The 22,721-nt window shown below is 39.3% G+C and overlaps 1 protein-coding gene across 13 annotated transcripts in view; it reads left to right on the top strand.

Annotated features, from left to right (window-relative positions):
• LOC140199488 (glutaminase kidney isoform, mitochondrial-like) overlaps positions 1–22,721 on the top strand; it is a 90,276-nt gene that overhangs the window by 34,660 nt on the left and 32,895 nt on the right. For 11 of the 13 annotated variants that reach the window (XR_011886426.1, XR_011886425.1, XR_011886424.1 and 8 more), the window contains exons 7-14: positions 2,966–3,039; positions 8,497–8,529; positions 8,652–8,710; positions 11,283–11,349; positions 11,614–11,664; positions 13,860–14,036; positions 17,308–17,439; positions 20,886–20,978. Coding sequence is in view for 8 of the 13 variants with exons in the window: in XM_072261667.1 (XP_072117768.1) it covers positions 2,966–3,039; positions 8,497–8,529; positions 8,652–8,710; positions 11,283–11,349; positions 11,614–11,664; positions 13,860–14,036; positions 17,308–17,439; positions 20,886–20,978 (686 nt within the window). In the remaining 5 variants the exon portion in view is untranslated. The remainder of the gene's footprint in view (positions 1–2,965; positions 3,040–8,496; positions 8,530–8,651; positions 8,711–11,282; positions 11,350–11,613; positions 11,665–13,859; positions 14,037–17,307; positions 17,440–20,885; positions 20,979–22,721) is intronic. The other 2 variants (XM_072261664.1, XM_072261670.1) reach the window with 1 other exon arrangement.

Here is a 22,721-nt window from a genome sequence, read left to right as displayed (position 1 = left end):
TTACACTCTATTGTCCTACCATTCACAACGCAAGTCCTATGCTGGTTTGACTTACAAACATGTCGCCTTATAATTAAATGTGTTGAAATCTATTTGCCATTTCTGTAAGTGATCAAGATCCCCTATAATCTACAATAACTTTCACTTTTGACACCACCTCCTAATTTTGTGTCATCCACAAACCTGCTGATCAAGCCTTGTGCATTCTATAATCAATGTCCAAATACCAACTACTGTGGCATGCCTTCCAAGAAATGATGTTCACCATTGGCCTTAGTTTTCTGCCTATGACCCAGTTTTGAATGCACAAAACTAGCTCTCCCTGGATTCCATGGGACACAACTATCCAAACCTGCCTACCGTGTGGGTCCTTGTGAAGTCTCAGTAAACAATATTCAATGCCCTTCCATCATCTACCTATTTGTTTCCTCTTCATAGAACTTTGAAAAGTTTTTCAAGCATGACTTTCCATGCACAAAAACATGCAGAGTCCTCCTAATCAGACTATATCCAAATGCTGGTAGATTCTGTCCCTCCAGTAACTTCCCCTCGACAGATATCAGGCTGACTAGTCTGTAGTTCCCTGGTGGGTCCCTGCTATCCTTTTTTTTTTTTTTTTATTTTTATATATATATATATATATATATATATATATATATATATATATATATATATATATATATATATATAAAAAACACAGCAGCATTAGTCATTTTCCATTCTTCAGAAACTTCACCAGTGACAAATGATGAAATAAATGCCTCCTCAAGAACCCCCATAATTTCCTCTGTAGCCTTCTGCAAAGTCAGAGAATGTTTTGTCAAGGCCTTGGGGATTTATCTGATGTGTTCAAAGAATATAATTATCTCCTCCTGTTAATATGGATGTCCAAACCATCTCCACTTGAACATTTATGATTTTCTCCTCAGTAGACAACAAGGAGAATTATTTGTTAAAAATCCCATTCAGTTCCTGCAGCTAAAGATATAATTGGCCCTGTGGATCTTTAGAAGACCTACTCTCCCAAACCACTTTTTTATTCTTAGTAGAGTGGCCACTGAATGTACTAGGCACACCTGTACACCTCGTTAATGCAAATATCTAATCTGCCAATCGTGACAGTAACTCAATGCATAAAAGCATGCAGACGTTGTCAAGAAGTTCTGTTATTCAGACAAAACATGACAATGGGGAAGGAATATGATTTAAGTGAATTTGACTGTGGAATGATTGTTGGTGCTGGACAGTGTGGTTTGAATATCTCAAACTGCTGATATCCTGGGATTTTCATGCGCAACATTCTCTGCATTTCACAGAGAATGGTGTGAGAAATGACAAACGTCTGGTGAGTGGCAGTTTTGTGAGCAACGATGCCTAGTTAGTAAGAGAGGTTAGAGGAGAACGGCCAGAATGGTTCAAGCTGACAGGAAGGTGACTGTAACACAAATAACCATGCATTACAACAGTAGTGTGCAGAAGATCTCTGCTGGATCCAGTCTAACTCCCACAAAATTAGTCCTACTCCATTGTAGGACCTGAACCTCTGGAATGTGATCTATCGTTTTCCATCACTTAAAAATAATGGAATTATGGTGACTGGCAATACAGTGCTCTCTGACTGCCCCTTCAGTTGCTTGCCCTACGTTATTCCCAAGAGGAGGTCTAGTATTGCACCTTACCAAGTAGGGCCTTCTATATATAGTTTCAGGAAACTTTCATGGACACATTTCATATATTCCACCCTATACAAGCCCTTAACACTCTGGATGGTCCAGTAAATACTACGGACATGAAAATCTTCCACTAATACAACCCTATTATTCTTGCAACTGAGCAGTTTCTCTACGCTCCTGCTCCTCGAGTTCCTGGTGACTGTTTGGGAGGGTGGGGTGGTCTATTAGATAGCCCCACTAGAATGATCCTCCCTTCTTGTTTCCAAGTTCTACCCAGGTGATATCACTGGACAATCTCCCAAGAATATTATCCCATAACAAGAAGGCAACAACCCCTGCTTACCTTTTGTCATACTGACAGTCCTTCTGTCATACCACTAGCATTGCATCCTCGAGTATTGAACTGCCAGAATCCTCCCCTTCTTTTATCCATGATTCCATTGTGGTTACAAAATCCCAGTCTTCGGAGCCAATGCTCACTAACTTTTATTTACCTTGCTAGTTAAATGTTAAGCATTGAAATAAAGTTTGTTTAACTGAGTATTTCTTTCCCCGACATAACTGTGGCCTTGGCCATCCTGATAATTAGATTTAATCTTGCTGGCTACTGCTTTTTCACATGATTTGTTCCTGCTCAGTTTCACCACCCGTATTTAACCACCAGGGCTAAGCTGGAGATCACTACCCTCAGTCCTACTTAACTAACTCCCTATGCTCATTTTACAGGACATCATCCCTTGATCTAGTCAGTTTTTGAACCAACATGTACAATGACCTGTGGCTGTTCATCTTCCCCTGTGAATGTGGAGTGCTGTGGGGATCTTGTAGATGAGAGTAGGAGGCCTGAGGCAAATCCAACGTGATATTAAATGGTCAGGCATGCAGAAATGGATTAAGAGGCTTACTCTTGCTCCTATTGTTATTTTAGAACAGAAGTTTCCCTGGAAATTAAATATTTAATTAAAAAGTGGAGCAATTTAAGGAAACTGAAAAGGAGGTGAGATTTGCATTCTTGAAAACATCAGTGACTTTAAATAAGTGCACATTGTAAATCAGTGAAGTTTTGTGATTTGGGTAGAACATTAGTGAATATTAATTAATGGAACTGCCTGGGGGAAGTAACAATATTAAGACAATTGTAGTTTGAGTAGCTGTGTAGAAATTGGCTTCTAATCTATCTTCCCTTGCATTTCCACAAATGCATCTTCCATTCCTTTAATGTTATTGGTACATAGCTGTTGACACCTATAGCTACTTTTACTTCAGTGGTCTCCCTTTTATATCTGTGACAGCCTCTTTTGTTTCAGATAAACCACACAATCCAATGGTAAATGCTGGGGCCATTGTAGTAACTTCACTTATTAAGGTGAGTAGTTTGTAAATTTTCTTTTTTTTGTTTTTTGGCTGATTTATTAAATTTTGTACATTTGGATTTTACCATTGTATTTATTATTTCAGGAGGAAAAACTCAATTAGAAGGAAGACAAATATTGATTAATAACACTTGAATATTCAAGCAATTTGCAGTGATTTCTGACTTGTTTGTGATGGATACACACTCCTTGGCCAGTAGGCCCCTTCGTTGTTTGTTAATCTTGGCTTTTAAAGCACAGCTTCTGCCGCTTGTAAGATCAAAAACAGTTGTAAGTAAGCTTCCAACTAACAGTTTATTTAGTGTCTGGTTGTAAAACAGGAGTTAGTCTTCAGTTCTTAAAATGTAAGTGGAAAACAATATTCCAGTTTGAAGTTAAAGCAAGTATTGTCTATAGCGGCTTTGAAGAAGTGAGGAGGATGCTAGCTCATTGCATCTGCTTTACTACTGCTCACTGATGCAGTATAAGATAACTGGTTGTATGATCTGAGTTGTTCCAAACAGATAAGCTGACTCTTAAGTTGCTTTGTTCAAGGAAGCTTGCAGAACAGATGGATAATATCATTTAGCATATCAAATATTTGATGTGTTTATAGTTGGAAGTTTTAGTTACTCAAGGAATTTAGCTTTAATGGATTAATTATGGAACTGTCTCCAAAAGGTGTATTTAGATTGTGTTAAAAGGATATCTGAGGAAATGTTATGTATGTATGAAGTCACCCAAGTGGCTGAAAAGGGTATAAATGTAGAGAGCAGTTCAGCTTTATTAGGTATGGGGTTAAGAACAGAAAGAAGAAACATGGGGTAAACTAGAATCCATTCCATACCGACAATTTGCTCGTCTGCATTGTGGCATATATTTTAGTTTGTAGGAATTGTACCTGTGTTTGGAAATCCTTTGTCCTTTGTGTCTCAGCAAATGGTTTGTGTTTAAATGTGTATCACTCAAAATAAATTTTGAACTGCTTTTTAAATTACTTTGTTAGATGGAAATATCTTCTCTTTTGTAGGGAGAGGGGACCCACTACTCTAATGGACATTGACAGTAAGCTCTCCATGGAGATTCGGTAGTTGCAGTTTAGTCTCCCTTAAGTGAGAGTTCTTGTGGCTATTTATATCCAATAAGGCTTGAGGTCTTCGTTTGAGTTTAGAACTTTGGTCAGCAAACCCAGTGGCATCACATGTAATTAGTCACAGCTGTTCACTTTTTAACACACTTAGCAGAATTGTACTAATCCACAACTTTCTATTTTGTAAGGGATTTTTTTATATTGTAGGTACCTTATGAAAAACATTTTGAAAATCCAAGTAAATACATTCTACTGGAGTAGCTTCGATCACTAATCTACTTGAAAAGGAATCAGTCAATTAGAGAAAAGGCTCTTTATTTCAGAAGACATAATATCTCTGAGAACACTGTCCCATTCCTTCATTCTCTAACATACACAGCTGGCAAATTCACTTCCATTGTGGTGTATATTAAATATATAAAACAAATCTGATACTCTTACTTTGATATTATTCATAAGGGCATAGGGGAATGAGAGGTGATCTTGATGAGGTGTATAGATCAGATAAATAACTAGGAACAATGTCCAAAGCAAAAACTACAAATATTTTCTTTTGGATAGTATTTGATAGTAAAATTTCTGAACCCTGTTTCTCTTTCAGACTGAAACCTAGAAAGTAAAGACTTCAAAAATCAAGATGAATTTACTTGGTTATTTTAGAATGTATTTCTCTACCACACGACTTCATAGAAGGAGACAATGAACTACATTTCAAAAACAACACACATATTGCTTTTCATGCCAGGCAGCATCTCTAGGAAGAGGTACAGTCGACGTTTCAGGCCGAGACCCTTTGTCAGGACTAACTGAAGGAAGTGCTAGTAAGAGACTTGAAAATGGGAGGGGGAGAGGGAGATCCAAAATGATAGGAGAAGACAGGAGGGGGAGGGATGGAGCCAAGAGCTGGACAGGTGATTGGCAAAAGGGATATGAGAGGATCATGGGACAGGAGGCCCAGGGAGAAAGAAAAGGGGGAGGGGGGGAAACCCAGAGGATGGGCAAGGGGTATAGTCAGAGGGACAGAGGGAGAAAAAGAGCGAGAGAAAGAATGTGTGTATATAAATAACGGATGGGATACGAGGGGGAGGTGGGGCATTAGCGGAAGTTAGAGAAGTCAATGTTCATGCCATCAGGTTGGAGGCTACCCAGACGTAATATAAGGTGTTGTTCCTCCAACCTGAGTGTGGCTTCATCTTTACAGTAGAGGAGGCCGTGGATAGACGTGTCAGAATGGGAATGGGATGTGGAATTAAAATGTGTGGCCATTGGGAGATCCTGCTTTCTCTGGCGGACAGAGCGTAGGTGTTCAGCAAAACGGTCTCCCAGTCTGCGTCGGGTCTCGCCAATATATAGAAGGCCACATCGGGAGCACCGGACGCAGTATATCACCCCAGCCGACTCACAGGTGAAGTGTGCAGTATATCACTCCAGCCAACTGGTGCTCCCGATGTGGCCTTCTATATATTCGAGACCCGACGCAGACTGGGAGACTGTTTCCTCGTGTTTACATTGCTTTTCATTTTCAATGGAAACAAATCCTACTGGTACTTGTTTTTTGAATACGGAATGCATTGTGTATTTTCCTAAGGTTGAGGAAAACTATGAACCAATGGTCATAGGTTTAAGGTGACAGGGAACCTGAACGGCAACTTTTTCTTTCTCCCAGAGTTTGGACCGTTTATGGACTGAGCTGCTAGAGGAAGTGGTTGAAGCAGGCATGTTAATCATATTTAAAAGGACTGGTACATGATTAGGAAATGTTTGTAGCGACATGGTCCAAAGTACATGTATGTCACTGTATACAACCCTGCCTGAGATTCATTTTCTTGTGGGCATACTCAACAAGCCAATAGAATAGTAACTATAAAAAGCTCAATGGAAAATCAACCAGGGTGCAGAAGACAACAACCTGCAAATGTAAATATAAGTAATAACGAACATGAGATGAAGAACCCCTGAAAGTGAGTCCATTGGTTGTGGGAACATTTCAAAGATAGGGCAACTGAAGTTGAGTGAAGTTTTCCCCGTTTGTTCCAGAACCTGATGTTTGAGGGGGTTGCAACTGTTCTTGAACCTGGTGGTGTGAGTACTGAGGCTCTTGTACCTTCCCCCGATGGCAACAGTGAGAAGAGAGCATTACCTTGGTCATGGGGAAATCTGATGATGGATGCTGCTTTCCTCCGACAGTGTTTCATGTAGAGGTGCTCAATGGTTGGGAGAGCTCTACGCATGATGTACAGAACCAAATCCACTACCTTTTGTAGGATATTCCATTCGAGGGCAGTGGTGTTTCTATACCAGGCTGTGACACAGGCACATATATTCTCCACTACACATCTGTAGAAGGTCATCAAAGTTTTTGATGTCATGCCAAATCTCCGCAAACTCCTAACGAAGTAGAGGCGCGGTTGAATGCTTTCTTCATAGTTGCACTTGCATGCTGAGTCCAGGACAAGTTCTCCGAAATCGTAACACCCAAGAATTTAAAGTTGCTAATCTTCTCTGGGGAGTGGCTCATGGACCTCGGGTTTCCCTCTCCTGAAGTCGACAATCAGTTCCTTGGTTCCTTGGTTTTGCTGACTTTGATTGAGAGGTTGTTGTTGTGGCACCACTCAGTCAGATTTTCAATCTCCCTCCTATATGCTGATTCATCACCACCTTTGATTCGGCCTATGACAGTGCTGTCATCAGCAAACTTGAATATGGCATTGGAGCTGTGCTTAGCCGCACAGTCATAAGTGTAAAGTGAGTAAAGCAGGGAGCTAAGCATACAGCTTTGTGGTGCACCAGTGCTGATGGAGATTGTGGAGATGTTTTTGCCAATCCAAACTGACTGGGGTGTGCAAGTGAGGAAATCCAGGATCCAATTGCACAAGGAAATATTGAGGCTAAGGTCTTGGAGTTTATTGGTTAGTTTTGATGGGATGATAGTATTGAATGCTGAGCTGTAGTCATTTTTTTAAAAAAAAAAACAAACAAGATCATGTTGATGTATGCATCCTTGCTGTCCAGATGTTTCAGGGTTGAGTGAAGAGCCAATGAGATGGCATCTGCTGTGGACCTGTTGCTTCCGTGGGCAAATTGGAGCAGTCTGGTCGCCTCACTATAGGAAGGATATGGAAGCATTGGAAAGGGTACAGAGGAGATTTACCAGGATGCTGCCTGGTTTAGAGAGTATGGATTATGATCAGAGATTAAGGGAGCTAGGGCTTTACTCTTTGGAGAGAAGGAAGATGAGAGGAGACATGATAGAGGTGTACAAGATAATAAGAGGAATAGATAGAGTGGATAGCCAGTGCCTCTTCCCCAGGGCACCACTGCTCAATACAAGATGGCATGGCTTTAAAGTAAGGGGTGGGAAGTTCAGGGCGGATATTAGAGGAAGGTTTTTTACTCGGAGAGTGGCTGGTGCGTGGAATGCACTGCCTGAGTGAGTGGTGGAGGCAGGTACACTAGTGAAGTTTAAGAGACTACTGGATAGGTATATGGAGGAATATGGGAAGCAGGGTTTGAGGGTCGGCAGAACATTGTGGGCCGAAGCGCCTGTACTGTGCTGTACTATTCTATGTTCTAACTATATTAAAGATCTCAGTGAACACACTAGCCAGTTGATCAGCACAGGTTTTTAGAACGTGGCCAGGTATACCCTTTCCGGTCAGAGTGCTTTTTGTGGGTTCATCCTCCTGAAGGCAGCCTGCACATAGGCTTCAGAGACTGAAGTCAAAGGAACATCAGGCGATGTGGGAGTTCGCACAGTTTTAATCATTCGGGCTTGGAAGTGCCAGAAATGACTGAGTGAAAACAAAACTATTTCACTACTTCAAATTAGGAAATGAGAATAATTTGAAAGTATCAACAATCATTTTGAATGTTGCAATAAAAATGAAGATGTTGAAGGTGCAATTGTTAGAAAGCATTGTATGAAGGCAGTCTTATCTGCACTAGATGTCTGCGCTGATTTTGTTCATTTAGTCAATCAAAAGAACATGGTAGCGTAGACTAGCTGAATTCATCCATCGATAACTATTACAAATTAATAGATTTATAATACTGTAGTGTTATTGGTAATGTTATGATTTGTATTTCATTTAAATACATAATTTGTTACTCAGTTAAATTGTAGTTTTTTTAATACTTCTTAAAAAATATTTCCATGAAATTTCGGCTAACTGGGCAGTCACGTAATTGGGCCGTCACGTAATTGGGCCAAAATGTATTGGTCTCAATGGGTCCCAATTAACCAGAATCTACTGTATTCTCATTTTCTGTGCTAAGCAAGAATGCAGCATTAAATAGTCAATTCACTTATGAAGCTATCTGTAGAAATATTTGGTATGTACTTTTGTAATTCCAACTCTGATTTAATTTTTTTTTTCCTCAGCATGGACTAAGCAATGCAGAAAAATTTGATTACGTGAGTATTTTGCCCATTTTAATTTGTGCATGTAAAGAAAGTTACCTTTATCATTCATTGCATTTGTGTCAATAATTTCTAAATGAGAATACCTTCAAAATTGAGGGCTTTTTCCCCCACAGGTTACACAGTTCTTGAATCAAATGGCTGGAAATGAATATGTTGGCTTTAATAATGCAACGTAAGTTAACTTTGTCTTTCCTTCAAGTCATTAGTTGTCTTCTTCAATAATGTGGTCAAATTAATAGACTATTAAATTTGCATCGTTAAAGAATATTTGCTTATGAAGTATTTTCCTTTGCAGTTGTTCATTAGACTAGATATAACCTTTTGAAACATCTGAGAAAATCAAGCAAGATTGTAAAATGGCATTTGTATTGGAACTGTATTACACCCAAAACAACTTTGATTCTTGTACTATTTAAACAGCTGCTTCTGACTGGAGACATTTCCTTGATATCTCGTGTATCAAGGATATGAACCCCCATTTTTTTTTTTGTAAATAACTTAATTTCTGAAAACATGGTTGCATGTACTATATTTGGGGATGGATTTTTAACCGATAGCACCATTTTAAGGAAGTAAATAAGAACTTTTGATCCTCTCTGTTACAGCATATGTTGGGCGATGGTGGCTCTGTTTTATGGTCTTAGAGTTCAAAAATTGCAGGAATAATTGAATTTCCACCATCCTGGTACTGAGCTTATGTTATTCTGCAGAACATAGCTTTACTGTTGTAATTTAGTCATCCATTTCGAACATCTACAGCTGTGTAGCCATCATACTTGGGGGTAGAGGGGTGGGGGAAGATATTGACCTCTGCTCTCTGCTACTTGGTCGGGATGAGCAGTATGGCCTCTCTGCATTGAGATGTGCAGTTCAGAATCAGGTTTATTATCACTGGAATGTGACATGAAATTTGTTAACTTAGCAGCAGTTCAATGCAATACATAATATAGAAGAAGAAAAAATATAATAATAATTCAGTTACAGTATACGTATATTGAATAGATTTTTTAAAACGTGCAAAAAGCAGAAATAATGTATTTCTTTTAAAGTGAGGTAGTATCCAAGGGTTCAATGTCCATTTAGGAATTGGATGGCAGAGGGGAAGAAGCTGTTCCTAAATTGCTTGAGTGTGTGCCTTCAGGCTTCTGTACCTCCTACTTGATGGTAACAGTGAGAAAAGGGCATGCCCTGGGTGTTGGAGGTCCTTGACAATGGACACAGTCTTTCTGAGACACTGGTCCTTCAAGATGTCCTGGGTACTTTGCAGGCTAATACCAAGATGGAGCTGACTAGATTTACAACCCTCTGCGGCTTCTTTTGCACCCCCCACTTCCCCCCCCCCCCCCGACGTACCAGACAGTGATGCAGCCTGTTAGAATGCTCTCTATGGTACATCTATAGAAGTTTTTGAGTGTATTTGTTGACATGCCAAATCTCTTCAAACTCGTAATGAAGTATAGCTGCTGTCTTGCCACCTTTATAACTACATTGATGTTGTAGCGTGGATGAAATTATCGGAGAGACAGAGTCACTGGCAGATACAAAGCAGCTTCTTTATTTGACACAACAAGGTACAGCAGGCATCTTAACGGATGGAGACGCTTTCTGCAGAAAGGTCTGCTAGCTAAAATGTGGGCTCGATATTTATATGCTAAACACAAAGGCAATCACTACTTAAAAAGTTACAGACAATGCTTCCTTTTGAAGTTACATACAAACATCACACCTTCGGATTTCATCCTTTCCTTCTGACGCCAACATGTCTGTGTTGGTATCCACAGCCTTTAGTTCAATCCACAATACATTTATTTGGCATTTTACGTGCTAACATAGAAGACAATTAATATTTATAATGTATAGATAAGACTGTCTTCGAAACTACAGCATCAGGCACCAGAAGCATCTGGTTATTTACACCTTTTAGGAAGCCCATTGTGGTGGACTCAATCCACAGTCCTTTGTCAAATAGTTAAAATAGAAGTCTGGTGGCCAAAGTCATTTAAGTGTTAACAAATCATCTACCCAAAAAGAAATCCACTCTAACAATTGATATGTTGGGACCAAGTTAGATCCTCAGAGAGCTTTCTACCCAGAAACTTGAAACTGCTCATTCTCTCCTCTTCTGATCCCTTTGAGGATTGGTATGTGTTCCTTCATCTTGCCCTTCCTGAAGTCCACAATCAGTTCTTTCATCTTGCTGATGTTGAGTGCCAGGTTGTTGCTGTGGCACCACTGTACTAGTTGGGGGTTGAATTTAGCTGGGGGTTGAGTGCTGGCCATTGGAACTGACAACAGTTGTTCACTGTGATTTATATTTTTAAAAAAAAATGCCCTGATCATGTATTGTGTCTCATCTTACATTGAATGTAGGGGTAGATGTTTCCTGTCTGCCCAACATCCCAGCATAGGTAGCCCACAAGGCAGGTACCCTGTGCTGAGCCTTGGTGTTCTTAGCAGCTTGTAGCAGCTGGAAGGGCAGGAGACTGCATAAGGTTCCCAGCACATTGAGAGGTGGCAGGTGTATCTGTAATACTATAAATAGCCTTTTTTGCACTGACTCCATTAGTGTGCTCACCCTTAGAATGCACTCTGCACATAGTGGGGTAGCAGCAGATTTTCTTTCTCAATAAAAATGTAAATCATTGTTTCTTAAAATTAGCTTAAATGAGATCATGTAGAGAAATACTTTCTAGAGTAAATATGTTAATTCGTCTTAAGTTTTTAATCTTAATTTTATTTTTTAGTTTCCAGTCTGAAAGAGAAACTGGAGACAGAAATTTTGCTATTGGATACTACCTAAAGGAAAAGAAGGTTAGTAGCTTTTGTTTTGGAAACTTTTCCTAATTGATAGATGGAAAACCAAAATTTATTTTAAACGATGCTTAGTGCTTAGTGCATTTTGATCATTTTTTAAGTTCATGTTGTATTGTTGCTTTAGGGAGAGTACTTTTGGTTTTGGAGATGGCTCACAATCAAAAGAATCCTACAGTTTTAGCAGAAAACTGCAATGGGATTAGTGTCTCTGAGGGGAGGAAATACATAAATCCAAAACCTAACTTTGAATGACCTTTTCAGTGTTTTCCAGAAGGCAGCGATATGACTAGTGTCCTGGATTTCTATTTCCAGGTGAGCAGTTTTATTAATTATAAAAATCATATTTAGGACAGTATAAGTTGCATTTTTTTCAAATTTGCACAGAAATTGGTGTGTAATGTTGGTCTATTATATAATAAAACATTTATTTTAGTTTCTGGTTTCTAGCATTTTAAAAACCAGTGAATCTATATTAAATCCAATATGTAAAATCAAGACCACCTGATCTTTCTTGTAATATCTGCAAAATAAAAAAAACTTCATCGGTAGCTTAGGGGTAGGATTAGTCTTGTTTATGATTTTCATCTCTAGTGGGATAGAGATGATGGTGGAGATTGCTGCACATATCCCACTAGTACCCATGTAAATGCCATAATTCTTGTGATTTGGAGTTAATGGGAATTTTTTTTCAGCATTCAACCAGGTGAATCCATGTACTGGAAGGGAACTGATTTCATCTGTTCTTGGAAGAGGACTTTACTTCATCTAGTTAGTAGAATGGTGCATTATCAGCTTTTCTGTACTATCCTGGAAGGCAGTGGGGATTTTGGGCTTTTTGGCTGAAGTGCTTTTTTGCATTTGGTAGTACTCAATCTTATTCTTGTGCATTGGGAGCTTAAATATTGAGGTCAAAGACTGGGACAGAGTTACGAGAGGAAGTTTTGATTTGCAGAGAAAGGGACTGGATATATGGACAGAACAAAGGGAATATGTATGATAGTATGAAGTCAGGGTTGAATTAGAGATGATTTGTCTAACCATCTGGGTCAGGGGTTCCCAGCCTGGTCACGGTCCCCTTGCTTACTGATATTGGTCCATGGCATAAAGGTTGGGAGCCCAGATCTGGGTTAATAGGGGCTCTTAGAATGTGCTGCTTTGTACGTGTTTGTGTTAGCAATAGCAACGTGGGACTTCCATCCCCTGTAGTTATATGAGCATGCGCTGTAAAATTAGAGTGGACAGTAGAACTGACCAAGCAGTGACCAAGGAAATGGTTTCTTTATGCTGGCAGAGGAGGTGGGAAGGTGTTTGATAATGCAATCTTGTAGCAGGTGGAAATCATGAAGGATGATCCCTTGAATGCAAATGTTGAAGGGTTTGAAGGTGTGGGAATTCTAGGAAATGCATTTAATGGCTGTCTATACTATAGTTGAGAAAGGATGATTCGGAAAGAAAGATATTTCGGAGGCACCTGTGGAACAGGTGAAAGAAATGGTGGAGTGGAGGAACTAGGAGAGTATGTAGGAGGCAAGTGCAAATATAGCCAGGATGCCTGTGGATGTGATATGGATATTTATGACTTGCTTATCTCTTGAGATTGAGAGATAGAGATCCAAAAAAGGAAGAGTCTGAGGGGCTCTGTGAAGGTGACTGCAAGGTGGAAGTTGGTAGCGGAGTAATATAGGTTATGTTTTGTGTGGGAAGCAGAGGCTGCTATTGCTGTACTGGACAAGACAGTTGTGTGAAAAGGCCCTGGTTGGACTGAAATGTAGTTGCACATATACAACAAAGACCCATCCAAATGTTGTAAATTTTTCTTTTGATTTGGAGTTGAAGGAATTTTTTTCAATATTCAACCAGGTGACTCCATGTAATAGAAGTGAATTGGTTTTAACTCTGCTCTAGGAAGAGGAGGGACCTTGTGCCATTCTGATGGTGGAATGAAGGTGTGGTGGGATTATATGTCTGGGGTTTTTTTAAAAAAAATAGTCATTAGGGATCAGGAAATTGGAAGTTGTTAAAAAGGCAAAGAAGAACTTAAATATTATTGAATGCACCCATACTCTCATTGCTTCTTCTCAAGGACTGAACAAGGAAAATTTCCAGCAACTGCAGTTTTTATTTGTTTTTTTTTTATTGGGCTTGGTAATGCAAGGACACGATGGATATATTCACCACTTTAAGAATTTAGAATAAAATCCCCATAGGTTGATATTTCTAAATTGGCTGTCCATAGATCTAGCAGCCAATAAAATTTTATTAGCCTGGGGTAATGTATCTAATAACTTAGCTTTAAGAACAGCTGTGTTTAGTTGTATGCTTAATGCAAAGGAATACTTGTCCCTGGAAGACAGAAAAAGTATAATGCAAAGGGTGTGTTTAAACATATAAAGTTGGGCTACATTTTATCCTAGTATGGTTTTATCTTCTCAAACCTCACATGTTGGCCAGAAACACATATATTGGTCCTGAATATGTGTTTACTAACTTTTTTTCCTTCCATAAAGCTATGTTCCATTGAAGTAACTTGTGAATCAGCCAGTGTAATGGCTGCAACACTGGCCAATGGCGGCATTTGTCCAATCACAGGGGAGAGAGTCCTGAGCCCAGAGGCTGTTAGGAATACATTGAGTTTGATGCATTCATGTGGCATGTATGACTTCTCGGGGCAGTTTGCCTTTCATGTAAGTACGTTTATAATTTTCTCTAAAATTATTAAAGCATTCCATCAAGGGTAGCTGTCAGATTTTAATTTTGATATTGATAATCTTCCTGTAAAATATGACTGTTGGAAATAAACATTTGATTAGATGAATCTCTGAAGATTATCTGTAGATTTTTAAAAGGTACTTTCATAAAGCCACTAACTCTTTTCCAGCAGTTCTAAACAGGAGTGTTTATGCCTAAAATGATTCAACTAGTCAGGATGAGTGAGGAATGTTGGAACTTCATTCTATGGAGAAGCATTCAAAAATGTAGCTAATTATTGTGTACTGCTACAACATATGCTCATCAAACATTGTCATATTGTGAATGGGTTCCCTTGCTGAAGGAGAATTTACTTCTTGAATAAATCATGGTGTGTAAAGTCGGCCTTGGTCTGTGATGGCTCCAAGTAGAATAAAATTGTGCACCCCATTGCCTTGGTCTTTCCATGTAGCCTGAAAATTGTTTCAAAGACCAGTTCAATAATTCTATTTCTGCTACCTTTATAGGGTGTCAATTATGGGTTTTGACTACTGTCTTAAAAAAGCCTCTCTAATAATCCCTTTGCACATCTTTTCACTGAAAAAGATGTAAAATGTAAATCTATCTTCTCTCCTTGAGCATTGGTGGTGTAGATAGAGGGGAAAATGTTCTTCCTATCTAAGCTATTCATAAAGGTATACAATATATCCATCAAATCTCGTCTCTGAGTTTGCTGTAATGAAGGTCATGTTCAGCATTCTAACCTTACTGAGTGAAATGTTTCATTCCTTGAACCAGTTGTTAAATCATTTATGCACCTTCAACAATGTTCCCATCCTTTCTAAAATGTTGTGACCAGAATCAGCCACAGTAGTCTACTTTTGTTGGAGCAGTGTCCTGTATAAAGTTAGCATCCTGTTTTTGGATGCTTTCTATTCCTAAATCTCAGCATCCCATATTCATAATTAAATAAAAGAATGGCATTTTCAAAGGTCTGAAAGACCTGTCCACATGAACATCCAAGCCCTCTGGTTTTGCAAACTCTTTAGAAACATGGAAAATAGGTGCAGGAGTCGGCCATTCGGCCCTTTGAGCCTGCATCGCCATTCAGTATGATCATGGCTGATCATCCAACTCAGAACCCTGTACCTGTCTTCTCTCCATACCCCCCGATCCCTTTAGCCACAAGGGCCATATCCAACTCTCTCTTAAATATAGCCAGTGAACTGGCCTCAACTGTTTCCTGTGGCAGAGAATTCCACAGATTCACCACCCTCTGTGTGAAGAAATTTTTCCTCATCTTGGTCCTAAAAGGCTTCCCTTTTATCCTCAGACTGTGACCCCTCGTTCTGAACTTCCCCAACATCAGGAACAATCTTCCTGCATCTAGCCTGTCCAATCCCTTTAGAATTTTATACGTTTCAATAAGATCCCCTCTCAGTCTTCTAAATTCCAGCGAGTATAAGCCTAGTCGATCCAGTCTTTCATTATATGACAGTCCTGCCATCCCAAAAATCAATCTGGTGAACCTTCTTTGTACTCTCTCTATGGCAAGAATGTCTTTCCTCAGATTAGGGGACCAAAACTGCACACAATACTCCAGGTGTGGTCTCACCAAGGCCTTGTACAACTGCAGTAGCACCTCCCTGCTCCTGTACTCGAATCCTCTTGCTATGAATGCCAGCATACCATTTGCCTTTTTCACAGCCTGCTGTACCTGCATGCCCACTTTCAATGACTGGTGAATAATGACACCCAGGTCTCGTTGCACCTCCCTTTTTCCTAATCGGCCACCATTCAGATTATCTGTTTTCCTGTTCTTGCCACCAAAGTGGATAACCTCACATTTATCCACATTAAATTGTATCTACCATGAATTTGCCCACTCACCTCCCCTATCCAGGTCACCCTGCATCCTCTTAGCATCCTCCTCACAGCTAACACTGCCGCCCAGCTTCGTGTCATCCGCAAACTTGGAGATGCTGCATTGAATTCCCTTGTCTAAGTCATGAATATATATTGTAAACAACTGGGGTCCCAGCACTGAGCATTGCGGTACCCCACTAGTCACTGCCTGCCATTCTGAAAAGGTCCTGCTTATTCCTACTCTTTGCTTCCTGTCTGCCAATCAATTTTCTATCCACATCGATACCATACCCCCAATACCATGTGCTTTAAGTTTGCACACTAATCTCCTGTGTGGGACCTTGTCAAAAGCCTTTTGAAAATCCAAATATACCACATCCACTGGTTCTCCCCTATCCACTCTATTAGTTACATCCTCAAAAAATTCTATGAGATTTGTCAGACGTGATTTTCCTTTCACCAATCCATGCTGATTTGGTTGGATGATTTCACCGCTTTCCAAATGTGCTATTATCACATCTTTGATAACTGACTCTAGCATTTTCCCCACCACTGATGTTAGGCTAACCGGTCTATAATTCCCCAGTTTCTCTCTCCCTCCTTTGCAAATATCCTATGCAGTTTTTGTATTGTTTCAATATTCTTTATGTTAAAGTACATCAATTCATACTTTTCTGCATTAAGTTTCATTGTCCATAGATCTGCCCTTCAGCCAGCTAGTCTACTACTTGGAGATTATCAGTATCCTATTCATTTGCTATTTTGAGCTTCATTATTCACAAATGTGGAGATTTTTATCCTTCCCATCATGCTTGAGGTCAGACACTATTGAAATTCCATTGAACTCTTTTTTCCCCCCCCACCACCACCACCACCCCAACCCCTTTCTTGAGTGACAATTTAGCGGCTATTAAACGCTACATGTTGAAAAAATATAATTTTATCAGCCTAGTCAGTGCTAGAAATGAATAACTGAATGAAATACAGTTTATCATTTACAGAAGTATTAGAACATTGATCCTAAAAGGTGGATTTATTTGGCAAATACTTTTCAGAATTTGTTTTTGCAAAATATTAAAAGTAAGAATTATATGAAAGCATTGCACATTTTTCCTTCAGCAGTTGTGCTCTAAACAGAAGAGCTTTTGATATGTCAATGGAACATGAGTTTGGGAACCTCTGAGCCTAGTTTGTGTAGTTGAAATAGCTGCTCCAGTCAATGATTTGGGCAGAAAAGCCAGCTTTTATCCTAATCCAGATCAGTATTGCTCAGCACACCTCAATCAGTTAATTCCATGCCCTGTAATGTTGTTTAGTCTTTTGGTAGTTCTACTTCATTAAAACAGTTTTAAGTTGAATGTTCATTATTGGTGCTAGTGTAGAAATGTTTTATTTTAACAGGTGGGTCTCCCAGCAAAATCCGGAGTTTCCGGTGGCATTTTGTTGGTGGTACCAAATGTGATGGGCATTATGTGTTGGTCTCCACCTCTAGACAAGCTTGGCAACAGTGTAAGGGGTATTCAGTTTTGTCAGGTAAGTGCAAGGACAAACTTTGAATGAACGAGATTCAAAATATTGTCTGGAGTAATCTGAAATGAAATATTTAACTATGTTGTGTTGTAACCACTCCCACAAATTCCTATTTATGCAGAGTTTATCTATACCATTCTAATTAACTTGTCTGGTTGTTTTTCATACACACTTAGATAAGATAGTAATTAGGACAATTGTGTCCCCTTTCATTAAGTCAGGGAAAGAATTAAGTGCTAATGTTTAGTTCTGTTTCTCAAGTGGAAACTGCTGAATTTTGGGAATAGAGTCCTTAAATTGCCCATCTAAACTTGCAGGTATTCTGTCTGACTTGCAGATGAACCTTTCTTCAGCTCTCTCCTCAGCTGCAGAGCAGTCTGAGGTGAATTGTGCCTTTGTCTTCATGACAAATGCTTCTGATCTTCCTGAACTTGGTGGGAGGATACTGATAATCAGTAAATGAAATTGCTGGTGTGATTGCAGCATTTTACAAGTTTTCAAAGTATGCAACTTGATTGTTGTTAGATAATTTATTCAAATGTTTTTCCTGAATATATTCATGATTACTAAGCTTAAGAAATCAGCAGATTGTGGTTTCTGAAGCAGCAATTATTTAATGTACAATTGCAAGAAAAGGTTTGTGAACCCTTTGCAACTCCCTAGTTTTCTGCATTAATTGTAAAATGTGGTCTGATCTCATTCTAAGTCACAATAATAGACAAACACAACCTTCCTAAACTAATAACAAACAATTATACTTCTCATCAATACTAAGTGCACCATTTAAACAAACACAGTCTAGGTTCAAAAAAGTATGTGAAACTCTGGGGTAATGCCTTCTACAAAAGTTATTTGGAGCTAGTTGAGATGAGATTGGAAGTGTGGATTGTAGTGGTGTCCTGCCCTATTTAAAAGAGACACAGAGTCAGGTTACTGACAGACTGCTTTCTGGAGAGGCAATGTTCCCTAAGAGTCAGTGTGCGCAAAAACCTTGCGTTGTGCAAATATTTTTCCTGTGACAAAAGTATGTGCGCACTGAAAGTACACATGGCACAGTTTATGTAGGTTTACAAAACATTTGACATAAAATTGCACAGAATAACAACTAAAAAACATACATATTTAAGTCACTCAGTTATTTTTTTCTCTCTCCTGTCTGGCATTTACCCATTCTTTGTAAACTCTATCCAATAGAACTTCCATCCAATTGTTACCTTTTGATTCTTATTAACATATCCAAATGACATTCCCCTAAACGGTTTCTCAGCTTGTTTTTGAGTTGATTCAATAGACTAAAACCTCACTCACAGTCTGCACTAGATGCAAGAAAGGTTTCCCCCAATGCCCGACAACTGTGCAAGGTCGCAAAATTGTTCATTTTGAAGTACAAATGCCACCATTTGAGCAAAGTTTGAAATCAGTTTGAATTAAATTTTTTCTTGCATGGAAAATTTGAAATAATTAAACTGTCTAACTAGTACAGTATTTTCAGCTAGAAAATCATGACATTTTAGACGTAAGGCATTAACTTGTTCATGGCCAAATGTGAAGTCACAATCTGCAATTGTGGAGAAATCAAAAGCTGACCATTCTTGTACCTCATCTTCAGGAAACCTTTCTTCTAAATGAACACAAAGTCTATTTATAAAAGTCAACAGTGAACTTGTATCTACTGTGACGTTTTCTTCACGTTGTTGGCTTAGCAAAACTTTAACTTTGTCACTCCACGAAACAGTCTCCCAGATACTGCTTTCTTTTTAATTTTGCCTCGCACAAGATGAAGTGAATCAATCAGTGTCAGGCCACTCTTTTGCAGAATCTTGCAGTGCAGCCAGTTCATCAAAGACATTACTTAAAACCTGTAAAGCTACTTTTTATGTGATGTTTATCAATTTCTTATGACAGTATTTAGCCAACTAACTAGTTAACAGAAACATTTAGCTAAAAGATATTTTCAATAAGTATGATTATTAATTACTACATTATTTTAGGTAACTAACCTTTTGTGCGCACATTAATTTCCTTTGTGCGCAAGTTGAAAAACGTGTGTGTGCACACGCACGCAGCTTAGAGGGAATGTAGTCGAGGAGTCTGTTTATGTGCACCATGCCTCAGTCAAAACAACTTTCAAAGGAACCTGCAAGTATTGTAGAGATGCATGAAGCTGGAAAAGGCTACAAAAGCATTTCTAAAGACCTGGATGTTCGTTAGTCCACAGTAAAAGAAATTGGAGGAAATTCAGTTCTGTTGCTACTCTCCATGGGAGTGGGTGTCCTGCAGAGATCACAACGTGCAATCCTGAGAAGAGTTGAAAAAGAACCCAAGGGTAACAGCAAAAAGACCTGCAGAAATCTCTTGAAATTGCTCAAGTCTCTTTTCATATGTTGACTATAAGAAAAACATTGAACAAGAATGGTATTCATAGAAGGATACCACGGAGGAAACCACTGCTCTCAAAAAAACATTACCGCATGTCTCAAGTTTGTAAAAGACCAACTGGATGTTCCACAACATTTCTGAGACAATGTTCTGTGGACAGATGAGACAAAAATTGAACCTTTTGGTAGAAATGCACATTGCTATGCTTGGAGGAAAAAGGGCACTGCACATCAACACCAAAACTTCATCCCAACTGTGAATTATGGTGGAAGGAGCTTATAGTTTGGGGCTGCTTTGCTGCCTTAGGTCCTAGACAGCTTGTAGTCATTGAGTGAACAATGAATTCAAAATTGTATCAAGATATTCAGAGAATGTCAGGGTAGCAGTCCGTCACCTAAAGCTCAATAGAAGTTGGATGATACAACAGGACAATGATCCGAATCATGAGTAAATCAACATTAAAATTGTTTAAAAAGACCAAAATTCATGTTTTGGTACGGCCAAGTTAAGAGTCCAGACCTTAACCCAATTGATATCCTGTGGTGTGACCTGAAGAGGGCTGTTCATGCAAGGTATCTCAGAAATATTGATGAAATGAAGCAACAGTTTTGAGTGGAGAAATAGTCTAAAATTTCTTGTTGCCATTGTGCAGTCTGATCAGCAACTCCAGGAAATATTTGGCAGAGGTTATTGTTGTTAAAGGAGGTTTTACCAGTTATTAAACAGATACTTTTTCCAACCTGGACTATGAATGATTAAGCAATGTGTTCAAAAAAAGTCATGAAAAGTACCATTGTTTGTGTGTTATTACTTCAGGCAGATTGCGTTTGTCTACTTTTGTGACTTAGATGAAGATCAGATCCCATTTTATGAGCAATTAATGCTGAAAACCAGGTAATTGCAAAGGGTTCACAAACTTATTCTTGCAACTGTATATCATCTGATAGAGTAGCTTTAAATAGTTCAACATTGTAAGCGGTTTGTGGATTTGTGATGAAGTTAACAATTTTAAAAATAATTTGAAACATAAGCTGATTATTTTTTAATTAGTGATTTTTCTCTAATTTTAGGATCTTGTGTCTCTATTTAACTTTCATAATTATGACAACCTGAGGCACTTCTCTAAAAAGCATGATCCACGGAGAGAAGGTGGTGAAGTACGGGTAGGTTTAACTTTTGTTCTAAAAGATGGAATTTGCAAAACATCTTAAAGTTACATCTGCTATCCACTTTGCTTAGGGATTAGTCATCAATTTAATATATGACATCCAAAAAGTGCCAATTCCATGGAAATAAATTCATTATGAAATAATACTCAGATTGTAACTTTATTTACAATAGCAGAACTGAATATAATCAAAACCTGGCAAACGGTAAGTTTCAAGTGACATTGCATAACCTGAATTGGATTCTAGTTTTGTTTGTTTTTGACCCTTTGGAGAGTCATTAGTGATAGACTACTTTCAGCTTTTTTCTCTGCTACATTGACTGCATTGGTGCCTTTTATTTTATACCTATGCATAACTTGACAGTTTCATTAATTTCACTAGCAGATTTCCACCCTGCATTGGTCTATCTCCTACACCTCTCTTCCCTTGATATGTCTCCATCTCGTGAGACAGATTATCCACTGACACCCACAGCTAATTTGTAAGTACACCATTCCTTTTTTTCCTCAGTTCTCCTATCTTTGTTGCATCATTTCACTTCAGGGTCTGAGTTTCCCTCCTTTTTCAGAAAATTGGATGTTTCTTCCCTCCCACCCCCAACCACCATCACCAGACAGCAGAGATAGAGTGCCCCTTGTCCTCAATTTTCACTGCACCTACCTACACATCCTGTATATCCTTTGCAGCTTTTACCAGATGCAACGTGATTCCACCACCAGCCATAACTTTCCCTCTGCATTCCATAGGGATCACTCTCTATGACGCACTGGTCAGCTCATCTCTCCAATCACCTTCCTCCTATGATTGTAAGAGGTGTAATATCTGTCCCTACACCACCTTTCTTGCCACATTCAGGGCCTTAAACAGCTCTTCCAGTCATTCATGTGCAGATCCTCCAGCCTTATTTATTGTATCCAAATGCTGCTGAAGGCAGGTGCAAACTGAGTGACCACTTTGCTGAGCATCTGGTCACCATGCACTATAGCTAACTGAATCTGCTGGTGGTGCTAGTCATTTTAATTGTATTCCCCATTCCCACACCACCATCTCTGACCTTGACTACCTCTACTGACCTGTAGAAACTAAACACAAACTAGAGGAACAGCATTTTGTATTCTGCCCGGATGGTCTGCCATCTGACATCATGAACATTGAATTCTTCATCTTGTGGTAAATTCTTCCAGCTCCCTCCATGGCCCTTCTTGTTTTCTCAGTGTACCTAGTTGTTTCTACACTCACCCCAGCCCCTCATAAAACAAAGAAAATCTGCAGATGCTGGAAATCCAAGCAACACACAAAATGCTGGAGGAACTCAGCAGGCCAGGTAGCATCTCTGGGGGGGGGGGGGGGGCAAGTACAGCTGACAGTTTGGGCCAAGACCCTTCGGTAGGACTGGAGCGGAAAAGAAACCTCTTTCTCCAGTCCTGCTGAAGTATCTTGACCCGAGATGTCAACTGTACCTTTTTTTCCATAGCTGCTCCCTGGCTCCTCGTGTTTCTTTCTCTCTCCCCACCACCCTCTTCATATGCCCATCACCTACATATTCCATTCACTGGTTTCCCTCAACTCTATCCTTTTCATTCCATACTCCGTTCTATCAGATTCCATTAATTTTAGCCCTTTGTTGCTTCCACCCATCATCTTCCAGCTTCTGGTGCTATTTCCACTTTCTACTCCTCCATCTGTTTATCACCCCTCTTCCAGCTATTGCCTGCTTATGCTTGCTCCATCCCTACC

Source organism: Mobula birostris, chromosome 6 (assembly GCF_030028105.1).
Source record: "Mobula birostris isolate sMobBir1 chromosome 6, sMobBir1.hap1, whole genome shotgun sequence".
Taxonomy (NCBI): domain Eukaryota; kingdom Metazoa; phylum Chordata; class Chondrichthyes; order Myliobatiformes; family Myliobatidae; genus Mobula; species Mobula birostris.
This window is presented reverse-complemented; position numbering and strand designations above follow the sequence as displayed.